At 43.7% G+C, this 16,490-nt stretch overlaps 1 protein-coding gene across 7 annotated transcripts in view; it reads left to right on the forward strand.

The window, feature by feature from the left end:
• Positions 1-16,490, forward strand: part of OSBPL1A (oxysterol binding protein like 1A) — a 253,732-nt gene that overhangs the window by 144,493 nt on the left and 92,749 nt on the right. For 4 of the 7 annotated variants that reach the window (XM_077270363.1, XM_077270362.1, XM_077270364.1 and 1 more), the window contains 2 exons: positions 1,171-1,252; positions 3,969-4,075. In XM_077270363.1, coding sequence (XP_077126478.1) covers positions 1,171-1,252; positions 3,969-4,075 — 189 coding nt within the window. Of the gene's footprint in view, positions 1-1,170; positions 1,253-3,968; positions 4,076-8,986; positions 9,300-9,336; positions 9,717-16,490 lie in introns of those variants that run through there. The other 3 variants (XM_077270366.1, XM_077270368.1, XM_077270367.1) reach the window with 3 other exon arrangements.

A 16,490-nucleotide genomic window follows, 5' to 3' on the forward strand; every position in this document is an offset into this window, starting at 1 on the left:
CATCTTCCATGTGGAGTCATGCAGTCCCTGATTGTCATTGCACTCAGCACTAAAACCTTTCTCCTTTCGTCAGTTAGCTAAATTTACTCTTTGTGCTAAAACATTAATGCAATGAAACTAGAGAAATGTGTCACCTTGAGAAGTGGATCAGCATGATAATTGCAGACTGGATCTGCTGTGACTTGGCTGTTTTGTTTCCATAAGAAATAATTTGTTTCCCATTTGTCTTATAAAATGCTCCAAATTCTTCATAATATTAAAGGTCAGCGTAGCAGTAGTGGAGACGCTGTGTAACGTTATTGACTGCTTAATAATGAACAGGCAGGTAGTTGCTAATTATCTGCCATTTCTGCCCAGCGCGGAACTACCTGCCAGTTCTGCCCAGCACGGATGTCCATTGGCACAGAGGGGTCACAGACCGCTCCTGCCGGCGACTCTGCGGCTTCCACTGATGTCACGTAGGCAGAGAAGTGGCTTCTCTTCCGCTCTGCTCTGTTGCCTAACTGCGCAAAGCCGGCTTTAAGTCAGCATGACGTTGGCAGTCATGCCCGATTGGCAGAAAAGTCTGGAAGATGAGCTGCTCGGTTGACGTGGAGCAGCTGAGTCGCCAACCGTCTGTAACCGCTGTGAGCCCATATCAGGTAGAACAGGCAGGTAATTAAGCCCTGGATTATTCCGCTATTCGTTTTCAGAAAAGCAAAAACAAAATCCTTCTATACACAAGCTGGTTTCCTTTAATGAGACAAGGGACATCCTCGTGCACATGTCTTCATTGGTCAGTCTTTTCCTTTAATGTACAGGGGCACCTTCTTTAAAGTTTCTATGGGGAATTTTTTTTTTTTTTTTTTTGGGGTGGGGGGGCAGTTTTCTAAACTGATCCACTGTAAAGGCAATTCTTCTCATATAAGCGTTTGCATCGAGACTAATTATCAACAACCCCAGAAAATCAAAACTATATTTTTAAAGCAGAGAGTGGATAAAACCACACGAGAATGGAAATGCGTCAAAGGTTATTTTTTTACTTTTTTTTTTTCATTAGCATTAAAATAGTGCCTGTTATGCAAAAGTCATCTTTTGTCTTTTCCCTGTTATCAAGTTTGTTCTGCATATGAATGAAATGCGGAATAAAAAAATATTCAAATTTGCTTGAATGATTATATATTTATACAGAAAGCTGGGCTCAGTCATCGGAGACTTGATGATGAAATCTCCACATTTCTCAGCGCTTCAGGGACTTCAGAGGATTCCAAAGGTAAGACCCAGTCTGTGCTGCATATCTAATGAGAATAGATGAGCTTTCCAAGAATATTCAGTAAAGGTTGTCAGTATGGCGACAAATAATTCATCAAGACTGGCGATTGTTTAGGCCTATATTGATGAGGTGTGCTGGAGTCGCGCCTCTTAATGAATCCGAAGCATCTGACACCCGTAATCTTATTCTAGTCAGTGAATCGAGAAAGATTTCTGGCATAAGTTACGTCGCCGCTTGTCATGAATTTGACAAGATGTGCCATCTCACCCCCATCACACCCAAGCTCTGTCCATTTTGTTAGAAACTGGTGCAAAACTGTTAGAGATCGCCATCTTTTTGTGTAACAATGCATTGCCCAAAAGTTCTGCAACTTTCAAAGTGATTGACTCCAGAATTCTGGCGTAATTGTTTCGATAGTATCAAAATAGGTATGCTTACTAGATGCCAAGAAAGATAGTATAAGGTCTTTTCATAAAAAAGATTAACAAGATAGTTGCATCTGAAGTACTAAACAAAATTTATATAGTTCTACGTTAGTTTAGATAGAAACATATACACAAAAAACGTAAATAGAACAAAATAGAAAATGTATTAATAACAACAAAACAGGAATTATTTAAAAATTAGCCATTAGTGCCTGAAAGGAGCCAAAATAGATCTTGGTGGCACCACCTTGGTTAGACAGGTAAGAAGGGTACAATCACAACTAAATGGCATAGAATGGCGATATTCTACTAAGTGTCTATAACATAGACAAATAAATACATCCTGAAACAATTGGTAATCCATATCAATGGTAATAAATAGTTAGTCATGTGACAAAAGAATAGAGGTTTCGGAAATGATTAATGCTAAGACGCCAATGCTGCCAGAGAGAGGATGCGAGAAAACCTTAAATGATAATGAAAAAATACCTTACCTAAACCCAGAAGGTGGTGCCACTTCCCCACCCGAAATCTTATTCTATTCAGTGAATCGAGAAAGATTTCTGGCTTAAGGAACGTCGCCGCTTGTCATGAATTTGTCAAGATGTGGCGTCTCACCCCCATCCTACCCAAGCTCTGTCCATTTTGTTAGAAACTGGTGCAAAACTGTCAGATCGCCATCGTTTTTGCGTAACTCTGCATTGCCCAAAAGTTCCGCAACTTTCAAAGTGATTGACTCCAGAATTCGTAATTGTTTCGAAGCAGAATGGACTTTCTCTATCGTACACCTACTATTGTTTAGATTAATGTACATGGCGATTTGTCTTTTTTAAGGCACAAAAAAAAGTTAAGCTATTCCCCATGTTTCTGGACCTTTTTCAAAATACTTGAGGACGGAGTAGGAAGTTAGGGTATTGTCTGTGATTTCCAATTAATCAGCCTTTTAGTTGAACTAGCTGTGTACAGAAGCCGTAAATCTACATTACTGAGCATAGTGAATGCTTAAAACTTTATTCTCTTTTAAAATTGCCATGAAATATCCATTTGTCCTATATCAGTCATATGCCGTGCCAGCCCTAACAGCGGCTCTTCCAAGGCTGCAGAGGATACACTAAACTGTAGGGAAGCACCGTGGTCTACACCAGCATCCCGCACAATAAGTCATTACACTTAGGACGGTTTTTCTTTATGCGATTTCTTTGTGACTCCTTATGAGGAGACTGAACAGATTTATGGACGATGATACTTTTCGACATAGATCTCTTGTCATTAACTGTGGAGAGCATTAGATAACATAATGGCAAGATACCGTTGAAGGGGCTTTTGTTTCCATCATGTTGACCCCTTTAATACATTGACTATGCCTCTAATAGTTCTTGTACTATTGTAGCCTCTGTGCAGCCGGACTGACCATTGTGAGGACAACGTCTGACTGCCCTGTACAGCTTGGCTGAAAAGTAGCTTTACTAGGTTGTGAATTGATGACCTCAATCTTTAAGCAGAGATATCTATCCTAATCCTCTGAAGATAAACCTTTTATTTGATTAACTTGCAAAAGTACTTGGCTTCTTGGATCTGTTTTAACAGAAGAATGGTATAGTAAAATATACATTGTCAGATCCGCATTTAGCTGTAAATGACGGCTTTGTGAGTTTATTAATTCTTCACCAATATATGATAGTTTACATACAGCATCTGCTCTGTAACTTTAACTATGCCATTTTTTCCATAATGTGTCCAGTATTGCAGCTTAGCCCTGATTACGAGACATGAACCAATTGCCTGTAACTAATCAAACGCCATCAGTGTTTAACCAGTGGAATTTAGATAATGAAAAGCTAACATCAAACCCTGCACTCACACATAAAAGGCAAAAATGTATAAATGATCTTGATCTAAATAGATAACGTCCCACAGTCTTATGTACTGTATGTAGCAGCACCATAGAGCAAACACTGTAGGAGGGTCCAATAGCTCATAAGCCCAGTTCATGGAAAGAAACCAGAACCAGTGTATGCTGCCAAAGTGGGAGAAACAGGCCAATGCTCATGTATGTACTATATTATGATATATTACATATATAATTATTACATATATTTATAATATTACATATATGATGCATACAATTTTTTTTTAATTTTTTTTTTTGGGGGGGGAGGTTCTCTGCAGGTCTTGTCTTTCCTTTTCCCTGTTTTCTCTGTTTGGATTTCCTCTGTCCTCTATTTTTCTCATCCCTCTCTTACGCTCTGCCTTTTTCCTCTTGTCTATATTTACCATTTGTGTTTTTTCAGATATCGATCCAGTTATCCTGCAACAGATGAGAAACATATCTGCTGCCTCCCAGGATACCTGCAGAGCTCTAGCGGACTGTCTACTTCTTTTTGCCCGGCATGAAAAGGTCTGTGTACTTTGCATTAATCCTTTGGGTAGTTGCTCTGTATAATTGAGTAGCACTGTGTTGCGCTTCTCAGACAATGTCCATACATCAGTTTCTGGTTCTGAGGCTGCAGACCTGCCCAATGCCTCTTGTAGTGAGATTTGTACACAATGCACTTATGTTCTTGCATAGGTGATTGGGCAGCTTCATATTTCATGTGTTCAATGGAACCTGTTGGCATTGCATTACTTTTTGACACTTTTGTTCGTCATGTGTATCATCTGTTAAAGGGAAGGTGTAAGTGCACTTTGTGTGAACTGTGCCATAGAATATACTGACTATTGTAATTGGCGACTGCTGCACCCGCCCACGTGGCTCAAATGATGTTCTGGAATTGCTACAAATGGTTGTGCCCACAGCAGGCAGCTCTCGCTACAAAATGGTGCCACCAGGCTCTCCTTTCCATTTCCTTCTTCAGTAGTTAGAGTAAAAGTGTGTCATCCACACACCAATGCCCAAACCCCTTACTCACATAGAGCACATTACAGCGCGAGGACGTGTTACGGCAGTAGATAAGTTGTGACTACTATAGCAGTAACAGTAAAAAAAATGGAAACAGATTTCTATCCTAGTGTTCTAGCCACAAAGGAGCATACGTGCACTATGCCACTTACTGAAATTTGTTGTTGTGACACTGTAGCCCCTGCCGATGCCAGGCCCAGTGACTGGGTCTGAGCAGCGAAGGCTGGTTTCACACTTGCGTTTTGATCTGCAGCGTTTAAAAAAAAAAAAAAAAAAAAACGCATTTGGTGAAAAAACACTTGTAAACTCGTTTAAACGCTGCGTTTTTTAGACGCATGCGTTTTTGCATGCAGAAAAAAACCGCGGCATTTTGATGCGTTTACATGCGTTTTTTCCTGCGTTTGTGTTTTTTAAACACATGCTGAGAAGTGTGTGACAGCTGCCAATCATCAAAATCAACTAGAAAACCCACTATTAATAGAATTAGCTAGGGTTAGGATCCCTAGGGTTAGCAGTAGGGTTAGGGTTAGGATCCCTAGGGTTAGGGGTACCTTTTTATTAGAAGAATGTCCTGGTCACCAGGTCACTGATAAGCCACCCCCCACCATCAAGGTGACAAAGGGATCCAAACCCTAACCCTACCCCTAAAACTACCCCTAACCCTACCCCTAACCCTAGGGATCCAAACCCTAACCCTAACCCTAGGGATCCTAACCCTACCCCTAACCCTAGGGATCCTAACCCTAACCCTACCCCTAAAACTAACCCTAACCCTAGGGATCCTAACCCTAAGGGTTAGGATCCTAACCCTAAGGGTTAGGGTTAGGATCCCTAGGGTTACTAGGGACCCTAACCTTAGGGTTAGGGTTTTCTTGTTTTTTTGGGGGGGTTTTCTTGTGTTTTTCTATAGAAACGCATGCGTTTATAAACGCATGTGCTTAAAAACGCATGCGTTTACATAGACAGCAATACCTTTTTTTGCCGCGAATAAACGCATGCGTTTTTTGCGGCAAGAAACGCCGCTAGAAATTACTACAGGTTGCATTTCTGCAACTAAACGCACGCATAAAAAATGCATGCGTTGCAAAAAACGCGTCAAAACGCATGCGTTTTTAAGTATAGAAAAAAAACCGCATGCGTTTTCTAGCGCTAAAAACGCTGCAGATCAAAACGCAAGTGTGAAACCGGCCTAAGAGCTATATTACCATCTGTGTCTGCACACAGGTCCATCCACAAACCTGAGCCCCAACTACTCGGATTCCTACCAGCAGTGTACCCCATGGAAACCAAAGTGCTCAATTGAAAGGGGACACACACTCAGTTATTTTTCTTGATGGAGAACATTAAGAAAATCACTATTTACACTGACAATTATTGGTGCACTCAGCTCGTGTGTGACATACCAAAGCACAAAAAGAAAGAATGAAAGCGACTATAAAGGCCCACAAAAGTATCCAAATGTGAAAACTAGAATTCTCAAAAATTTGGAACCAGCAACTCCAAACAGATAAAAAATAAAGTCCCTACAACATGAGCAAGATGGGCCACAATGAGCAGAGCCAAACTGGCATCATTATAGCAAGCCATAGTATAAAAATAGAGCTGGGTGCGATCATGAGACGGTCCAGGGGCAACCATCTGTAGCTGACCACATTGGGACGCAGCCGCACATTCAATAATGTCATTAATCCCCAAATAGTCCAGCATAGAGGTACCTAAATTGGATTTCTATAGGAGTGTATATCTTAAGGCCCCGTCTCACATAGCGATTTACCAACGATCACGACCAGCGATACGACCTGGCCGTGATTGTTGGTAAGTCGTTGTGTGGTCGCAGGGGAGCTGTCACACAGACCGCTCTCCAGCGACCAACGATCAGGGGAACGACTTCGGCATCGTTGAAACTGTCTTCAACGATGCCGAAGTCCCCCTGCAGCACCCGGGTAACCAGGGTAAACATCGGGTTACTAAGCGCAGGGCCGTGCTTAGTAACCCGATGTAACCAGGGTAAACCAGCGTAAATGTAAAAAAAACAAACACTACATACTCACCATCTGATGTCCGTCAGGTCCCTTGCCGTCTGCTTCCTGCTTTGACTGAGCAGCCGTACAGCGAGAGCAGAGCGGTGACGTCACTGCTGCGCTCTCGCTGTACGGCCGGATCTCAGTCAGAGCAGGAAGCAGACTGCAAGGGACCTGACGGACATCAGATGGTGAGTATGTAGTGTTTGGTTTTTTTTACATTTACGCTGGTAACCAGGGTAAACATCGGGTTACTAAGCGCGGCCCTGCGCTTAGTAACCCGATGTTTACCCTGGTTACCAGTGAAGACATCGCTGGATCGGTGTCACACACACCGATTCAGCGATGTCAGCGGGACCTCAGCGACCAAAAAAAGGTCCAGGCCATTCCGACACGACCAGCGATCTCGCAGCAGGGGCCTGATCGCTGGTACGTGTCACACATAGCGAGATCGCTACTGAGGTCGCTGTTGCGTCACAAAACTTGTGACTCAGCAGCGATATCGCTAGCGATCTCGCTATGTGAGACGGGGCCTTAAGGGGGTATCATATGTTTGCAGGGAGTCGTCCCATTGATGCATTTTTTTTGTTTTTGCCTTTTACTTGATATTGATATAGAACTTCTTGTAAATAAGTTTTCGGATTTGGATGCTTTTGTGTTCTCATGGTGTACCATCTGCACAATCCTGCATTGCTTTGTGCATTTTTCTCACACTCTGCAATGGTTTCCACTTTTCTTGTCTTTTGCTGGTGATCTTGTATACCTCCCTATTTCTGTGTTTGTGGCAAAAGGAGTAGTTTCCTATGTGTCAGAAGCAAACTGGGGAGACCTGAGTGGAACCTGTGTAGGGCAGCTAGTTCCTGGGTAAAAGACTTCATATTCCCAGCTCCCCAGTCTATAATTAGTGTATTATCTGATATGAAAGGAAAACTTAGGAGATGAAACTCTAAATCAGCGCTGTGACCCCTTCATCAGTATTCGTGGGATTCCAGAGAACTAACCCATGCCAGTAATGACATGGCTACAGATAAAACCCCATAAGTAATGGACCTAGCACTTACTGTAAATATGTATATTTGTAATTAACTTCATGAAATGTCATGGTTCCAATGAATCCAGGCATTGTCTGTTTTTTGTCCCTGCGCCTTTTTGTTCCTGAGCTTTGTCCCTCTCTTCCTAAAGGTACCTTCACACTAAACGATATCGCTAGCGATCCGTGACGTTGCAGCGTCCTGGCTAGCGATATCGTTGAGTTTGACAGGCAGCAGTGATCAGGATCCTGCTGTGCCATCGTTGGTCGGAGCAGAAAGGCCAGAACTTTATTTCGTCGCTGGATCTCCCGTAGACATCGCTGAATCGGCGTGTGTGACACCGATCCAGCGATGTCTTCACTGGTAACCAGGGTAAACATCGGGTTGCTAAGCACAGGGCCGCTGTCTGTCCCCCGGCGCTGTGCTTCTCTGCACTGTGTAAGCGCCAGCCGGAAAGCGCTCGGTGACGTCACCACTGTGCTCTGCTTTCCGGCCGGCGCTCCGGGGGACAGACACCGGAATGTAAGTATGTAGTGTTTTGGTTTTTTTTACGTTTACGCTGGTAACCAGGGTAAACATCGGGTTACTAAGCGCGGCCCTGCTCTTAGTAACCCGATGTTTACCCTGGTTACCAGGGGACTTCGCATAGTTGGTCGCTGGAGAGCTGTCTGTGTGACAGCTCTCCAGCGACCACACAGCGATGCTGCAGCGATTGGGATTGTTGTCTAGATCGCTGCAGCGTTGCTAAATGTGACGGTACCTTTAGTCTTTTTAGCCCAGTGGATGTGATCCTGAGGAAGACTGGACAACACCTACTATCTTTAAAAGATTAGGTTTCTATACAGGGAAAGTGGGTCATACCTCAAAAAGTCCACCAGATTCAGGAGAACAGCTGCAATTGCACCAAGTTAAGAAGAAGTAATTATGGCAATTTACAAATCCTCTCTAAACTAATAAATTTGCAGTGTGGTGGCTTACCAAGTGTTAAAGGGGTAATAACATCTCCAAGATCCGATCCCAATATGTAGTAGGTATAATATTAGCAAATACCTCCAATTAGAAATGTAGTGTAGTTCTCCTGATTTGCTTTGTCTCTTTACTCATGTGAGAGAATTGCAGGACCTTGGATATCCATGGATACGACCAGGAGCAACTAGCTGTCACTATATCAGTGGACATAACCATGGATACCTAAGGTTCTGCACTTGAGGAAGGAGAAATAGCAAATCAGAAGAACTATACTACATTTCTAATTGGAAGTATTTGCTAATATTACTATTACACCTACTACGTACTGGGATAGGATCTTGGAGATGGGAATACCCCTTTAAATATTTGGTTTGGTTTTCCACATAGAAGAGTGTGACATGCAGCGTGCACCAGGCTGATCAGGGGTCTTATCCCGGGAGTTTACCGAGGGAATAAGCAGCATTGCCGAGGGCAGCAGGAGCCAATAGCAGTGGTGCCGTGTGGCCAATCGCAGATTTGCTGTCAGCAGAGAACTGTGCTGCCTTCTCCTGCAGCTGCCTGTGCTCTGTGCCGGGGATTTTCCTGCTGAGATGAGGATTAGGGAGGCAGGCTGCTGGCCAGCACATAGTGGTGCATAGGATTCTGCTGGGGAAGCGGCACGGGAGGTGGAATCTCCGAGAAAGTGAAGCTCCCACCTGAGAGGTAAGATGTGCTATGCACTGCTCTGTATCTGCCTCTATGGGTGGAATGGCTTGTGCTGTACAGGCTGCACATACTGCTGGCTTCAGTGCTGTCCTGGATCTGGCACAGGACTTAATCAGGGAATTATTCTATACTTGTATTATTTTGGCTCTATATCATTGTCAAGCCATGGAGGACCTTGTGGGGATCTCTGATCTGATACTAGTTTGCCTTCGGTCTTAGAAAATCGTATGAACAAAGGATCCTTCCCAGTATAACTCGTCCACAAGTCTCCTGTATACTGCGTGCATCTAGCCCTGTCTGTACCGGTGGCAAGGCTTTTAGGGATGATCTCCGTGGATTAGCCCTGATGACTAGTGTATGCTGTCACACGTGCGAAGTGTGCCCTTCTGACCTTGATTTGGCAGAATACATAAGGTAATAGAATTATTTAGAAACAGTTACCAGATACGTATGCATGGAAGGGCACAATCAGTGGTTGTTTAGGACCTCGGCGCACAAGGGTTAACAGGAGCTTTTCCTAAGATGTGTGATTTACAAGAAGATCTGTCTTCACGCTGGTGCACGAACCTGTGAATATGGATGGAGGGGATTGTTACAGAATGTCAGAGAACTCTATTAAGAAGACACTGTATGTTCACGAGTGAGATGTGCTTGTACAGTCTAGGTGCTGCCGAGCAGAGTTTGGCATTTTACAGTGTTAGAAGCCCATTCCCTTGTAGTTGTCATGGATCTGTTCTAAAATGAATATTCACTTATGAGATATTTTGCCTAAGATTGTCAGCAATGTTTTTTTTTATATAATCCATATTCACATACAGTATAGTATTCTACTTAGTGTTATCACCGACATGAATTCAGGAAGGCCAAATACTTCGGGCCGACTTATCATTGTTTTTGTTGCATTTCAAGAGTAAATATATATATATATATATATATATATATATATATATATATACATATATATATATATATATATATATATATATATATATATATATATATATATATATATGTATGTATGTAATATTTTTTTTTCCTCTTTCTGCCTAGTTGTTTAAATTGTGCCTTTTTTTACTCACTTAATATATATGATATAATATTAATATAAAGAAGAGCTAAATGGGGTATGCTGGAGATTTTGGTTTTGGGGTGCTTTCTGTGGGGATGCTTTGTCGGTCATTATACTGATATATGGAGGGCTCTGAGTGGCATTAATGTGAGGTGGAGCAGGGCTGGATATGGCTCATGACCATTTTTATTATTATAATAATTATTATTATTTATATAGCACCATTAATTCCATGGTGCTTTACATTAGACGGAGTTACATCAAAATACAAATATCACTTACAGTAAACAAAACTAACAATGACAGACTGGTACAGAGGGAAGAGGACCCTGCCCTTGCGGGCTTACATTCTACAGGACCATCTCTCAGGGCTGAATGGGGCTCTCAGGGCAAGAGAGGTTAAGGACAACTGGTATAGGCAACCAAATGATCACAGGTTAAAGTAATCTATGGGCACTAAAAATAAAGTTTAAAGGGAACCTATCAGCAGATTTTGCCGCTTTAAGATACGACAACTGCATTTCAGGGCTAATCTACAGCATTATATAAGGCTGTAGATAAGCCCCTGGTCCCACCTGCAAGTGAATAAAAATAAGTGGTGTTATACTCACCTGCGGAGCAGTCCGGATCAATGGGTGTCGCGGGTCCTGGGCCTCCCATCTTCTTGCGACGCCTCTTTCCTGTTTCTTCATCGCCCCCTGGCATCGTGCTCCTGCACAGGCGTACTTATCTGTCCTGTTGAAGGCAGAGTAAAGTGCAGAAGTGCGCAGACCCCAGAAAAGGTCAGAGAGGCCCAGCACCTGCGCACTGCAGTACTTTACTCTGCCTTCAACAGGGCAGATAAGTGCGCCTGCGCCGGAGCGCCAATGCCGGGGAGCGAGGAAGAAGCAGGAGGGCGGCATCGTTCGAAGATGGGAGGTACCGGACTCAGACCTGCAACGCCCATCGGACCGGACCGCCACCCGGGTGAGTATAATAACTTGCTTTTCTTCTCTTACAGATCGGATCGGGGGCTTATCTACAGCATTATAGAATACTGTAGATAAGCCCTGAAAGGCGGTGGCTGCATCTTATAGTGGCAAAATCTGCTGACAAGTTCCCTTTAAATCTCTTCCCACTTTATTCCCCAGTTTTAAGATAAACCAAAAAAAATAATAAATATATTGAATATTGACGACTTCTATAAAAATTTGGCTTGTGAAATATGAAAGTATTTAAAACACACGCTGAATGCTTAAAACTAATTATAAAATAAACCCCAGTTTTGTAGCAACATAAAGTGATCAATATATCATACATAACCCCCAAAATGGTAAAATTGAAAACTACAGCTCGGCGCGCACACAGAAAAAGTCCATCACCAGAAAAGTAACAGTTATAGGTCTCAAAAAATAAAGACACAAACAAATTATTTTTTTTTCCACCAGTAAAATCTTAATACTAAACCAGTTTAGTATCGCTGTAATTGTACTGATCTGGAAAATGATTTTGCCTGGAGATTTTTACGCACAATTAATGCCATAAAAGTAAAATGTGAAACAAAACATGTCAGAGTTGCTATTTTTTTCACACTGTCATCCCACTTGTCATTATTTTCCTGGTTTTTGGTACACAATATGGTAACATTAATAATGTGAAAATGGATTAAGACACCGCGCTAACTAGATATAGACACAATCAGAGGAGTGGGCAAGCATATAACTAGAACTTGTAGAAGGAAAATAACCAGCAGTGGAGGCAGCCTGTATAGGAATGGCCGCTACCACCAGCAACAATAACAACAGTAAAAAGGCGTAGCGCAATGAGGGTGTCAAAATGCTAATAAATAGATGCTCACAGAGCCAGCAAAAATGCCTCCTGTTACCGCAGTATTAAATGTAAGAGAGAAATGTCAAAAAGAGAATATAAATGTGTGGCAGATATATAAAAATGATAATTAAAAGACCGCACACTTACTGGTTGTGGTATGACTGCAGTGGAGGTGCTGGCGCTGTGCTGAGGTAGATAGGAGCGGGCTCCCTACACCAGCAGGTGTCTCTGCCGCCCCACGCTGCCTTCTCGGACTTCTTATTTCCGGACCGCTGGTGATCCCGCTCCTATCTACCTCAGCACAGCGCCAGCACCTCCACTGCAGTCATACCACAACCAGTAAGTGTGCGGTCTTTTAATTATCATTTTTATATATCTGCCACACAGTTATATTCTCTTTTTGACATTTCTCTCTTACATTTAATGCTGCGGTAACAGGAGGCATTTTTGCTGGCTCTGTGAGCATCTATTTATTAGCATTTTGACACCCTCATTGCGCTACGCCTTTTTACTGTTATTGTTGCTGGTGGTTGCGGCCATTCCTATACAGGCTGCCTCCATTGCTGGTTATTTTCCATCTACAAGTTCTAGTTATATGCTTGCCCACTCCTCTGATTGTGTCTATATCTAGTTAGCGTGGTGTCTTAATCCATTTTCATTTTTTCCGTTTACCACATGACAGATTTAGCCCAGTAGCTGTCTAGGCACCTGCAGCTCTCTAGTGTATCCCCCTGGGAGCGCCGGTGTGTTTTTATCCTTTTGTGTTTTTCAACATTAATAATGTCATTAAAAAATGCAGCGGTTTTCACATAAAAAAAACAAAAAAAAACAAGCACTCATGTGGCTATATTAACAAGAATATAAAAAAATATAGCTCTTGGAAGAAGGGGAGGAAAAAATAAAGGCGTAAAACAATAAAATAAATCAAACTGTCCTGCAGGGGTTGAAAGGATTGTAAATTTATAATGGCGTTAAAAAAAAAAAAAAAAAAAAAAAACCTCCTTTGAATTCGCGCCATTTCATAAAAAAATATGAATTTTGATGAATTTTCCGCAAAATCTACCAGCTCGGGGAAGTAAAAGATGAAAAAAAAAAAAAAACGCTAATGATGACTTGGGTCAGATGTGTTAACTTGCTGTAGTTTCCAGGAAATGAAGCATTTTGGCTGACGTATTTATTGTGAGTAGAATTTCATAAGTGCCATTTTTGGTGGCAATTTTTGTACAATAATTTTTTTCTTCATAGAATATTTACTGTAACTTTCATTGCGGTTTCTTTTTCTTCCCTTTTATTCGGACTCCCATGACAGCACTACGAGAGAGGGGATCCGCCCTTCAGGAACAGGAAACCTACAGAGATACAAAAGGGCGGCACCTCTCCCTATGCATCAGTTGGTTTCCTGTTCCTGGAGGGACAGGATCCTACAGATGAAATTCTCCGTAGTGGATCCCAGGCCGGCCGGCCGAATCTGGTAGCGGGGGGGTCTCCTACCTCGGCCGGTGCGGATGTCCCTGGAGGCGCCACGGTGGTCCTGGCTGGACTGCACGTCGGTGGCGTATGGCAGCAGGGAGCAGGGTCCGGAGGATTGCCTGATCTCCATTCTATGCCGGCGTTGGTAAGTATATGCCCCCCTTGGTTCTTGCAGCGATGCGGCGGTGCAGTGGTGGAGTGGGGTAGCGGTGACGGGAAAGCGGCGCCGACCGGAGCGCTGTCGCACATCTCCGGCGTCCTGCACCGCTCTCAGGAGCGTTTCCGGAGTGCTGTGACGCCGGGGGCGGAGTCGGCAGGCGCTTCCGGGTTACTGGATGGCTGCGCATGCGCAGTCTATCCAAGATGGCGGCGCCCATCGATCCTGGACACCGGATTCCCCACTAACTACCGCTGACCTCCCAGCTGCGGTCTGGTCAGCAGAAACCAATGGGATGACGCCAGGCAGTCTGCTGACCGGAACCCAGGGGGATTTAAGCAGGTGTCGGATTTAGAGCCCTGCTTTTGGTCACACTTCCATCATGGAGAGTGGTGGTGAGCAGCCTCAGCTACTGGAGGTGCGACAGAAGCCCTTGGAGAAGGAGCATGTCAGGAGTGACCAGTCCAGCCGCAAAAGCTCGTCCAAGCAGGGATCGAGAGCTTCGACTGGGAAAGAACCCCCTCGTGTTCCGGTACCTTGATTTGGCGTACACTGGTAAGTGATCTACGTGAATGTTCACTCAGTGACGCGGGCCCCCTTATACTTTGTCATTCTAGGGGAAGAGAAGTGCAAAGACGAAACATAAGGAGTGCGCCCTGTGTGGAATCCCTTTACCAGATTCTTATCCTAAAAAATTATGTGCCCCCTGTATACAACAGACGGTGAGGTCTACAGGTGTGGTAGGGGTTAAGGGACATCAGGTCGGATAGATGGTATCACCTTATTGTCCTCCCCTAGGTAGCGGAAGAATCTGCAAATACGGCTAACTTAAAAGAGATGATCCGTATGGAAGTAAGGGAATCCCTGCGGTCTCTATCCCAGGCGGGAAGTTCAAAACCTAAAACTCCCTTAATCTCTGAATCTTCGGAGGAAGAAAAAGAGGAAGGTTCCTATGGCTCTATTCCCTCTTCCTCGTCATCGGAAGAGGACTCTGGCCGGTTTTGTCTACCGCTGGACCGAGTGGACAAACTAGTTAAATCGGTCAGGGGTACCATGGGCCTGGAAGAGCCTAAAACACAACCTTCCAGGCAGGAAATAATGTTCAGCGGATTAGACCATAAGAAGCGCAGATCCTTTCCGGTGATAGATAAAGTTCAAGATTTAATTCTCCGTGAGTGGAAGAAACCGGAGAAAAAAGGCTCGTTACCACCAGCTTTAAAACGCAGGTATCCCTTTGAGGATGCAGCCGTTGATACCTGGGACAAGGCCCCTAAGCTAGATGCGGCGGTGGCGAAAGCGTCCAAAAAAGCCTCATTACCCTTTGAGGATATGGGGACCCTTAAAGATCCGCTCGATAGGAAGGCAGACACCTTCCTTAAAGGTACCTGGGAGATGGCGGCCGGATCTCTGAGACCAGCGGTGGCCGCAACGTGTACAGGCAGATCCTTAATGGTCTGGCTGGATCAGTTAGAGTCACAACTTAAGGAAGGTGCATCCAGGAATACAATCCTGAATGCGCTCCCAGTGATTCAAGATGCTGCGGCCTTCCTGTCGGACGCTTCACTGGATTCCGTCAAAATGGCGGCCAGAGCAGCAGGTCTTTCCAATGCGGCTCGTAGAGCCTTATGGTTAAAATGTTGGTCTGGTGACATCCAATCAAGATCCAAGCTCTGCGCTATCCCATGTAAAGGGGAATATCTCTTCGGACCAACTCTGGATGACTTGCTTGAAAAAGCAGGTGATGATAAGAAGAAGTTCCCTAATCTGCCATCAGCATCTTACCGTCGCCCCTTCAACAGAAGGAGGTTTGGTCGCGGAAGGAAACGCGCGTCCTCACCCTCGAGAGATAATTTCAGATGGGAGGATAGACGCAAGAGAGGTACGGGCTATATGTTCCGCCGTTCCTCAAAAGAACGTAAAAAGTCAGACCAATGACTAGCAATCCCTGTGGGAGGGAGATTGGCAGCCTTCTCTTCCGCATGGTCTGACATCACTAATAGTGACTGGGTCCGAGGCATTATATCAGACGGTCTGAGACTGGAGTTTGACCATTGGCCTCGGGATAAGTTCAAATTAACCCCCTTACGTTCCTCCTCTATTGAACAAACGGCTTTGGAAGCTGAAGTCACCAATTTATGTCTTAAAAAGGTGCTGATTGAGATCCCAGATTCAGAAAGAGGAAGAGGGTTCTACTCTCCTCTATTTCTGATTCAAAAACCAGATAAGTCATTTAGGACCATCATTAATCTTAAATCTCTTAATGAATTCCTGGTTAATAAAACCTTCAAAATTGAGTCTATCAATACTACAATAAAGATATTGTTCAAACACTGCTTTATGGTAGTTGTAGATCTTAAGGACGCATACTATCATGTTCCTATCCATGAGAACTTCCAGAGGTTCCTGAGGGTGGCGGTGTCTATAGAGGGAATTGTTCGTCATTTTCAATATCGAGCCCTTCCCTTCGGGATTTCTGCAGCTCCTAGGGTATTTTCCAAGGTAGTCGCTGAGGTTATGGCATATTTGCGAGAATCCGATATCCTCATAATACCTTATCTGGATGATTTCCTTATTGTGGGGAATTCAGCAGGTCATTGCCTTTCACAAGCAAAGACAGCCATAGCCAAACTAGAACATCTGGGCTGGATTATAAATTATGACAAATCCCGTTTACAGCCCCTAA

This window comes from Ranitomeya variabilis, chromosome 6 (genome assembly GCF_051348905.1).
Source record: "Ranitomeya variabilis isolate aRanVar5 chromosome 6, aRanVar5.hap1, whole genome shotgun sequence".
Lineage (NCBI taxonomy): Eukaryota > Metazoa > Chordata > Amphibia > Anura > Dendrobatidae > Ranitomeya > Ranitomeya variabilis.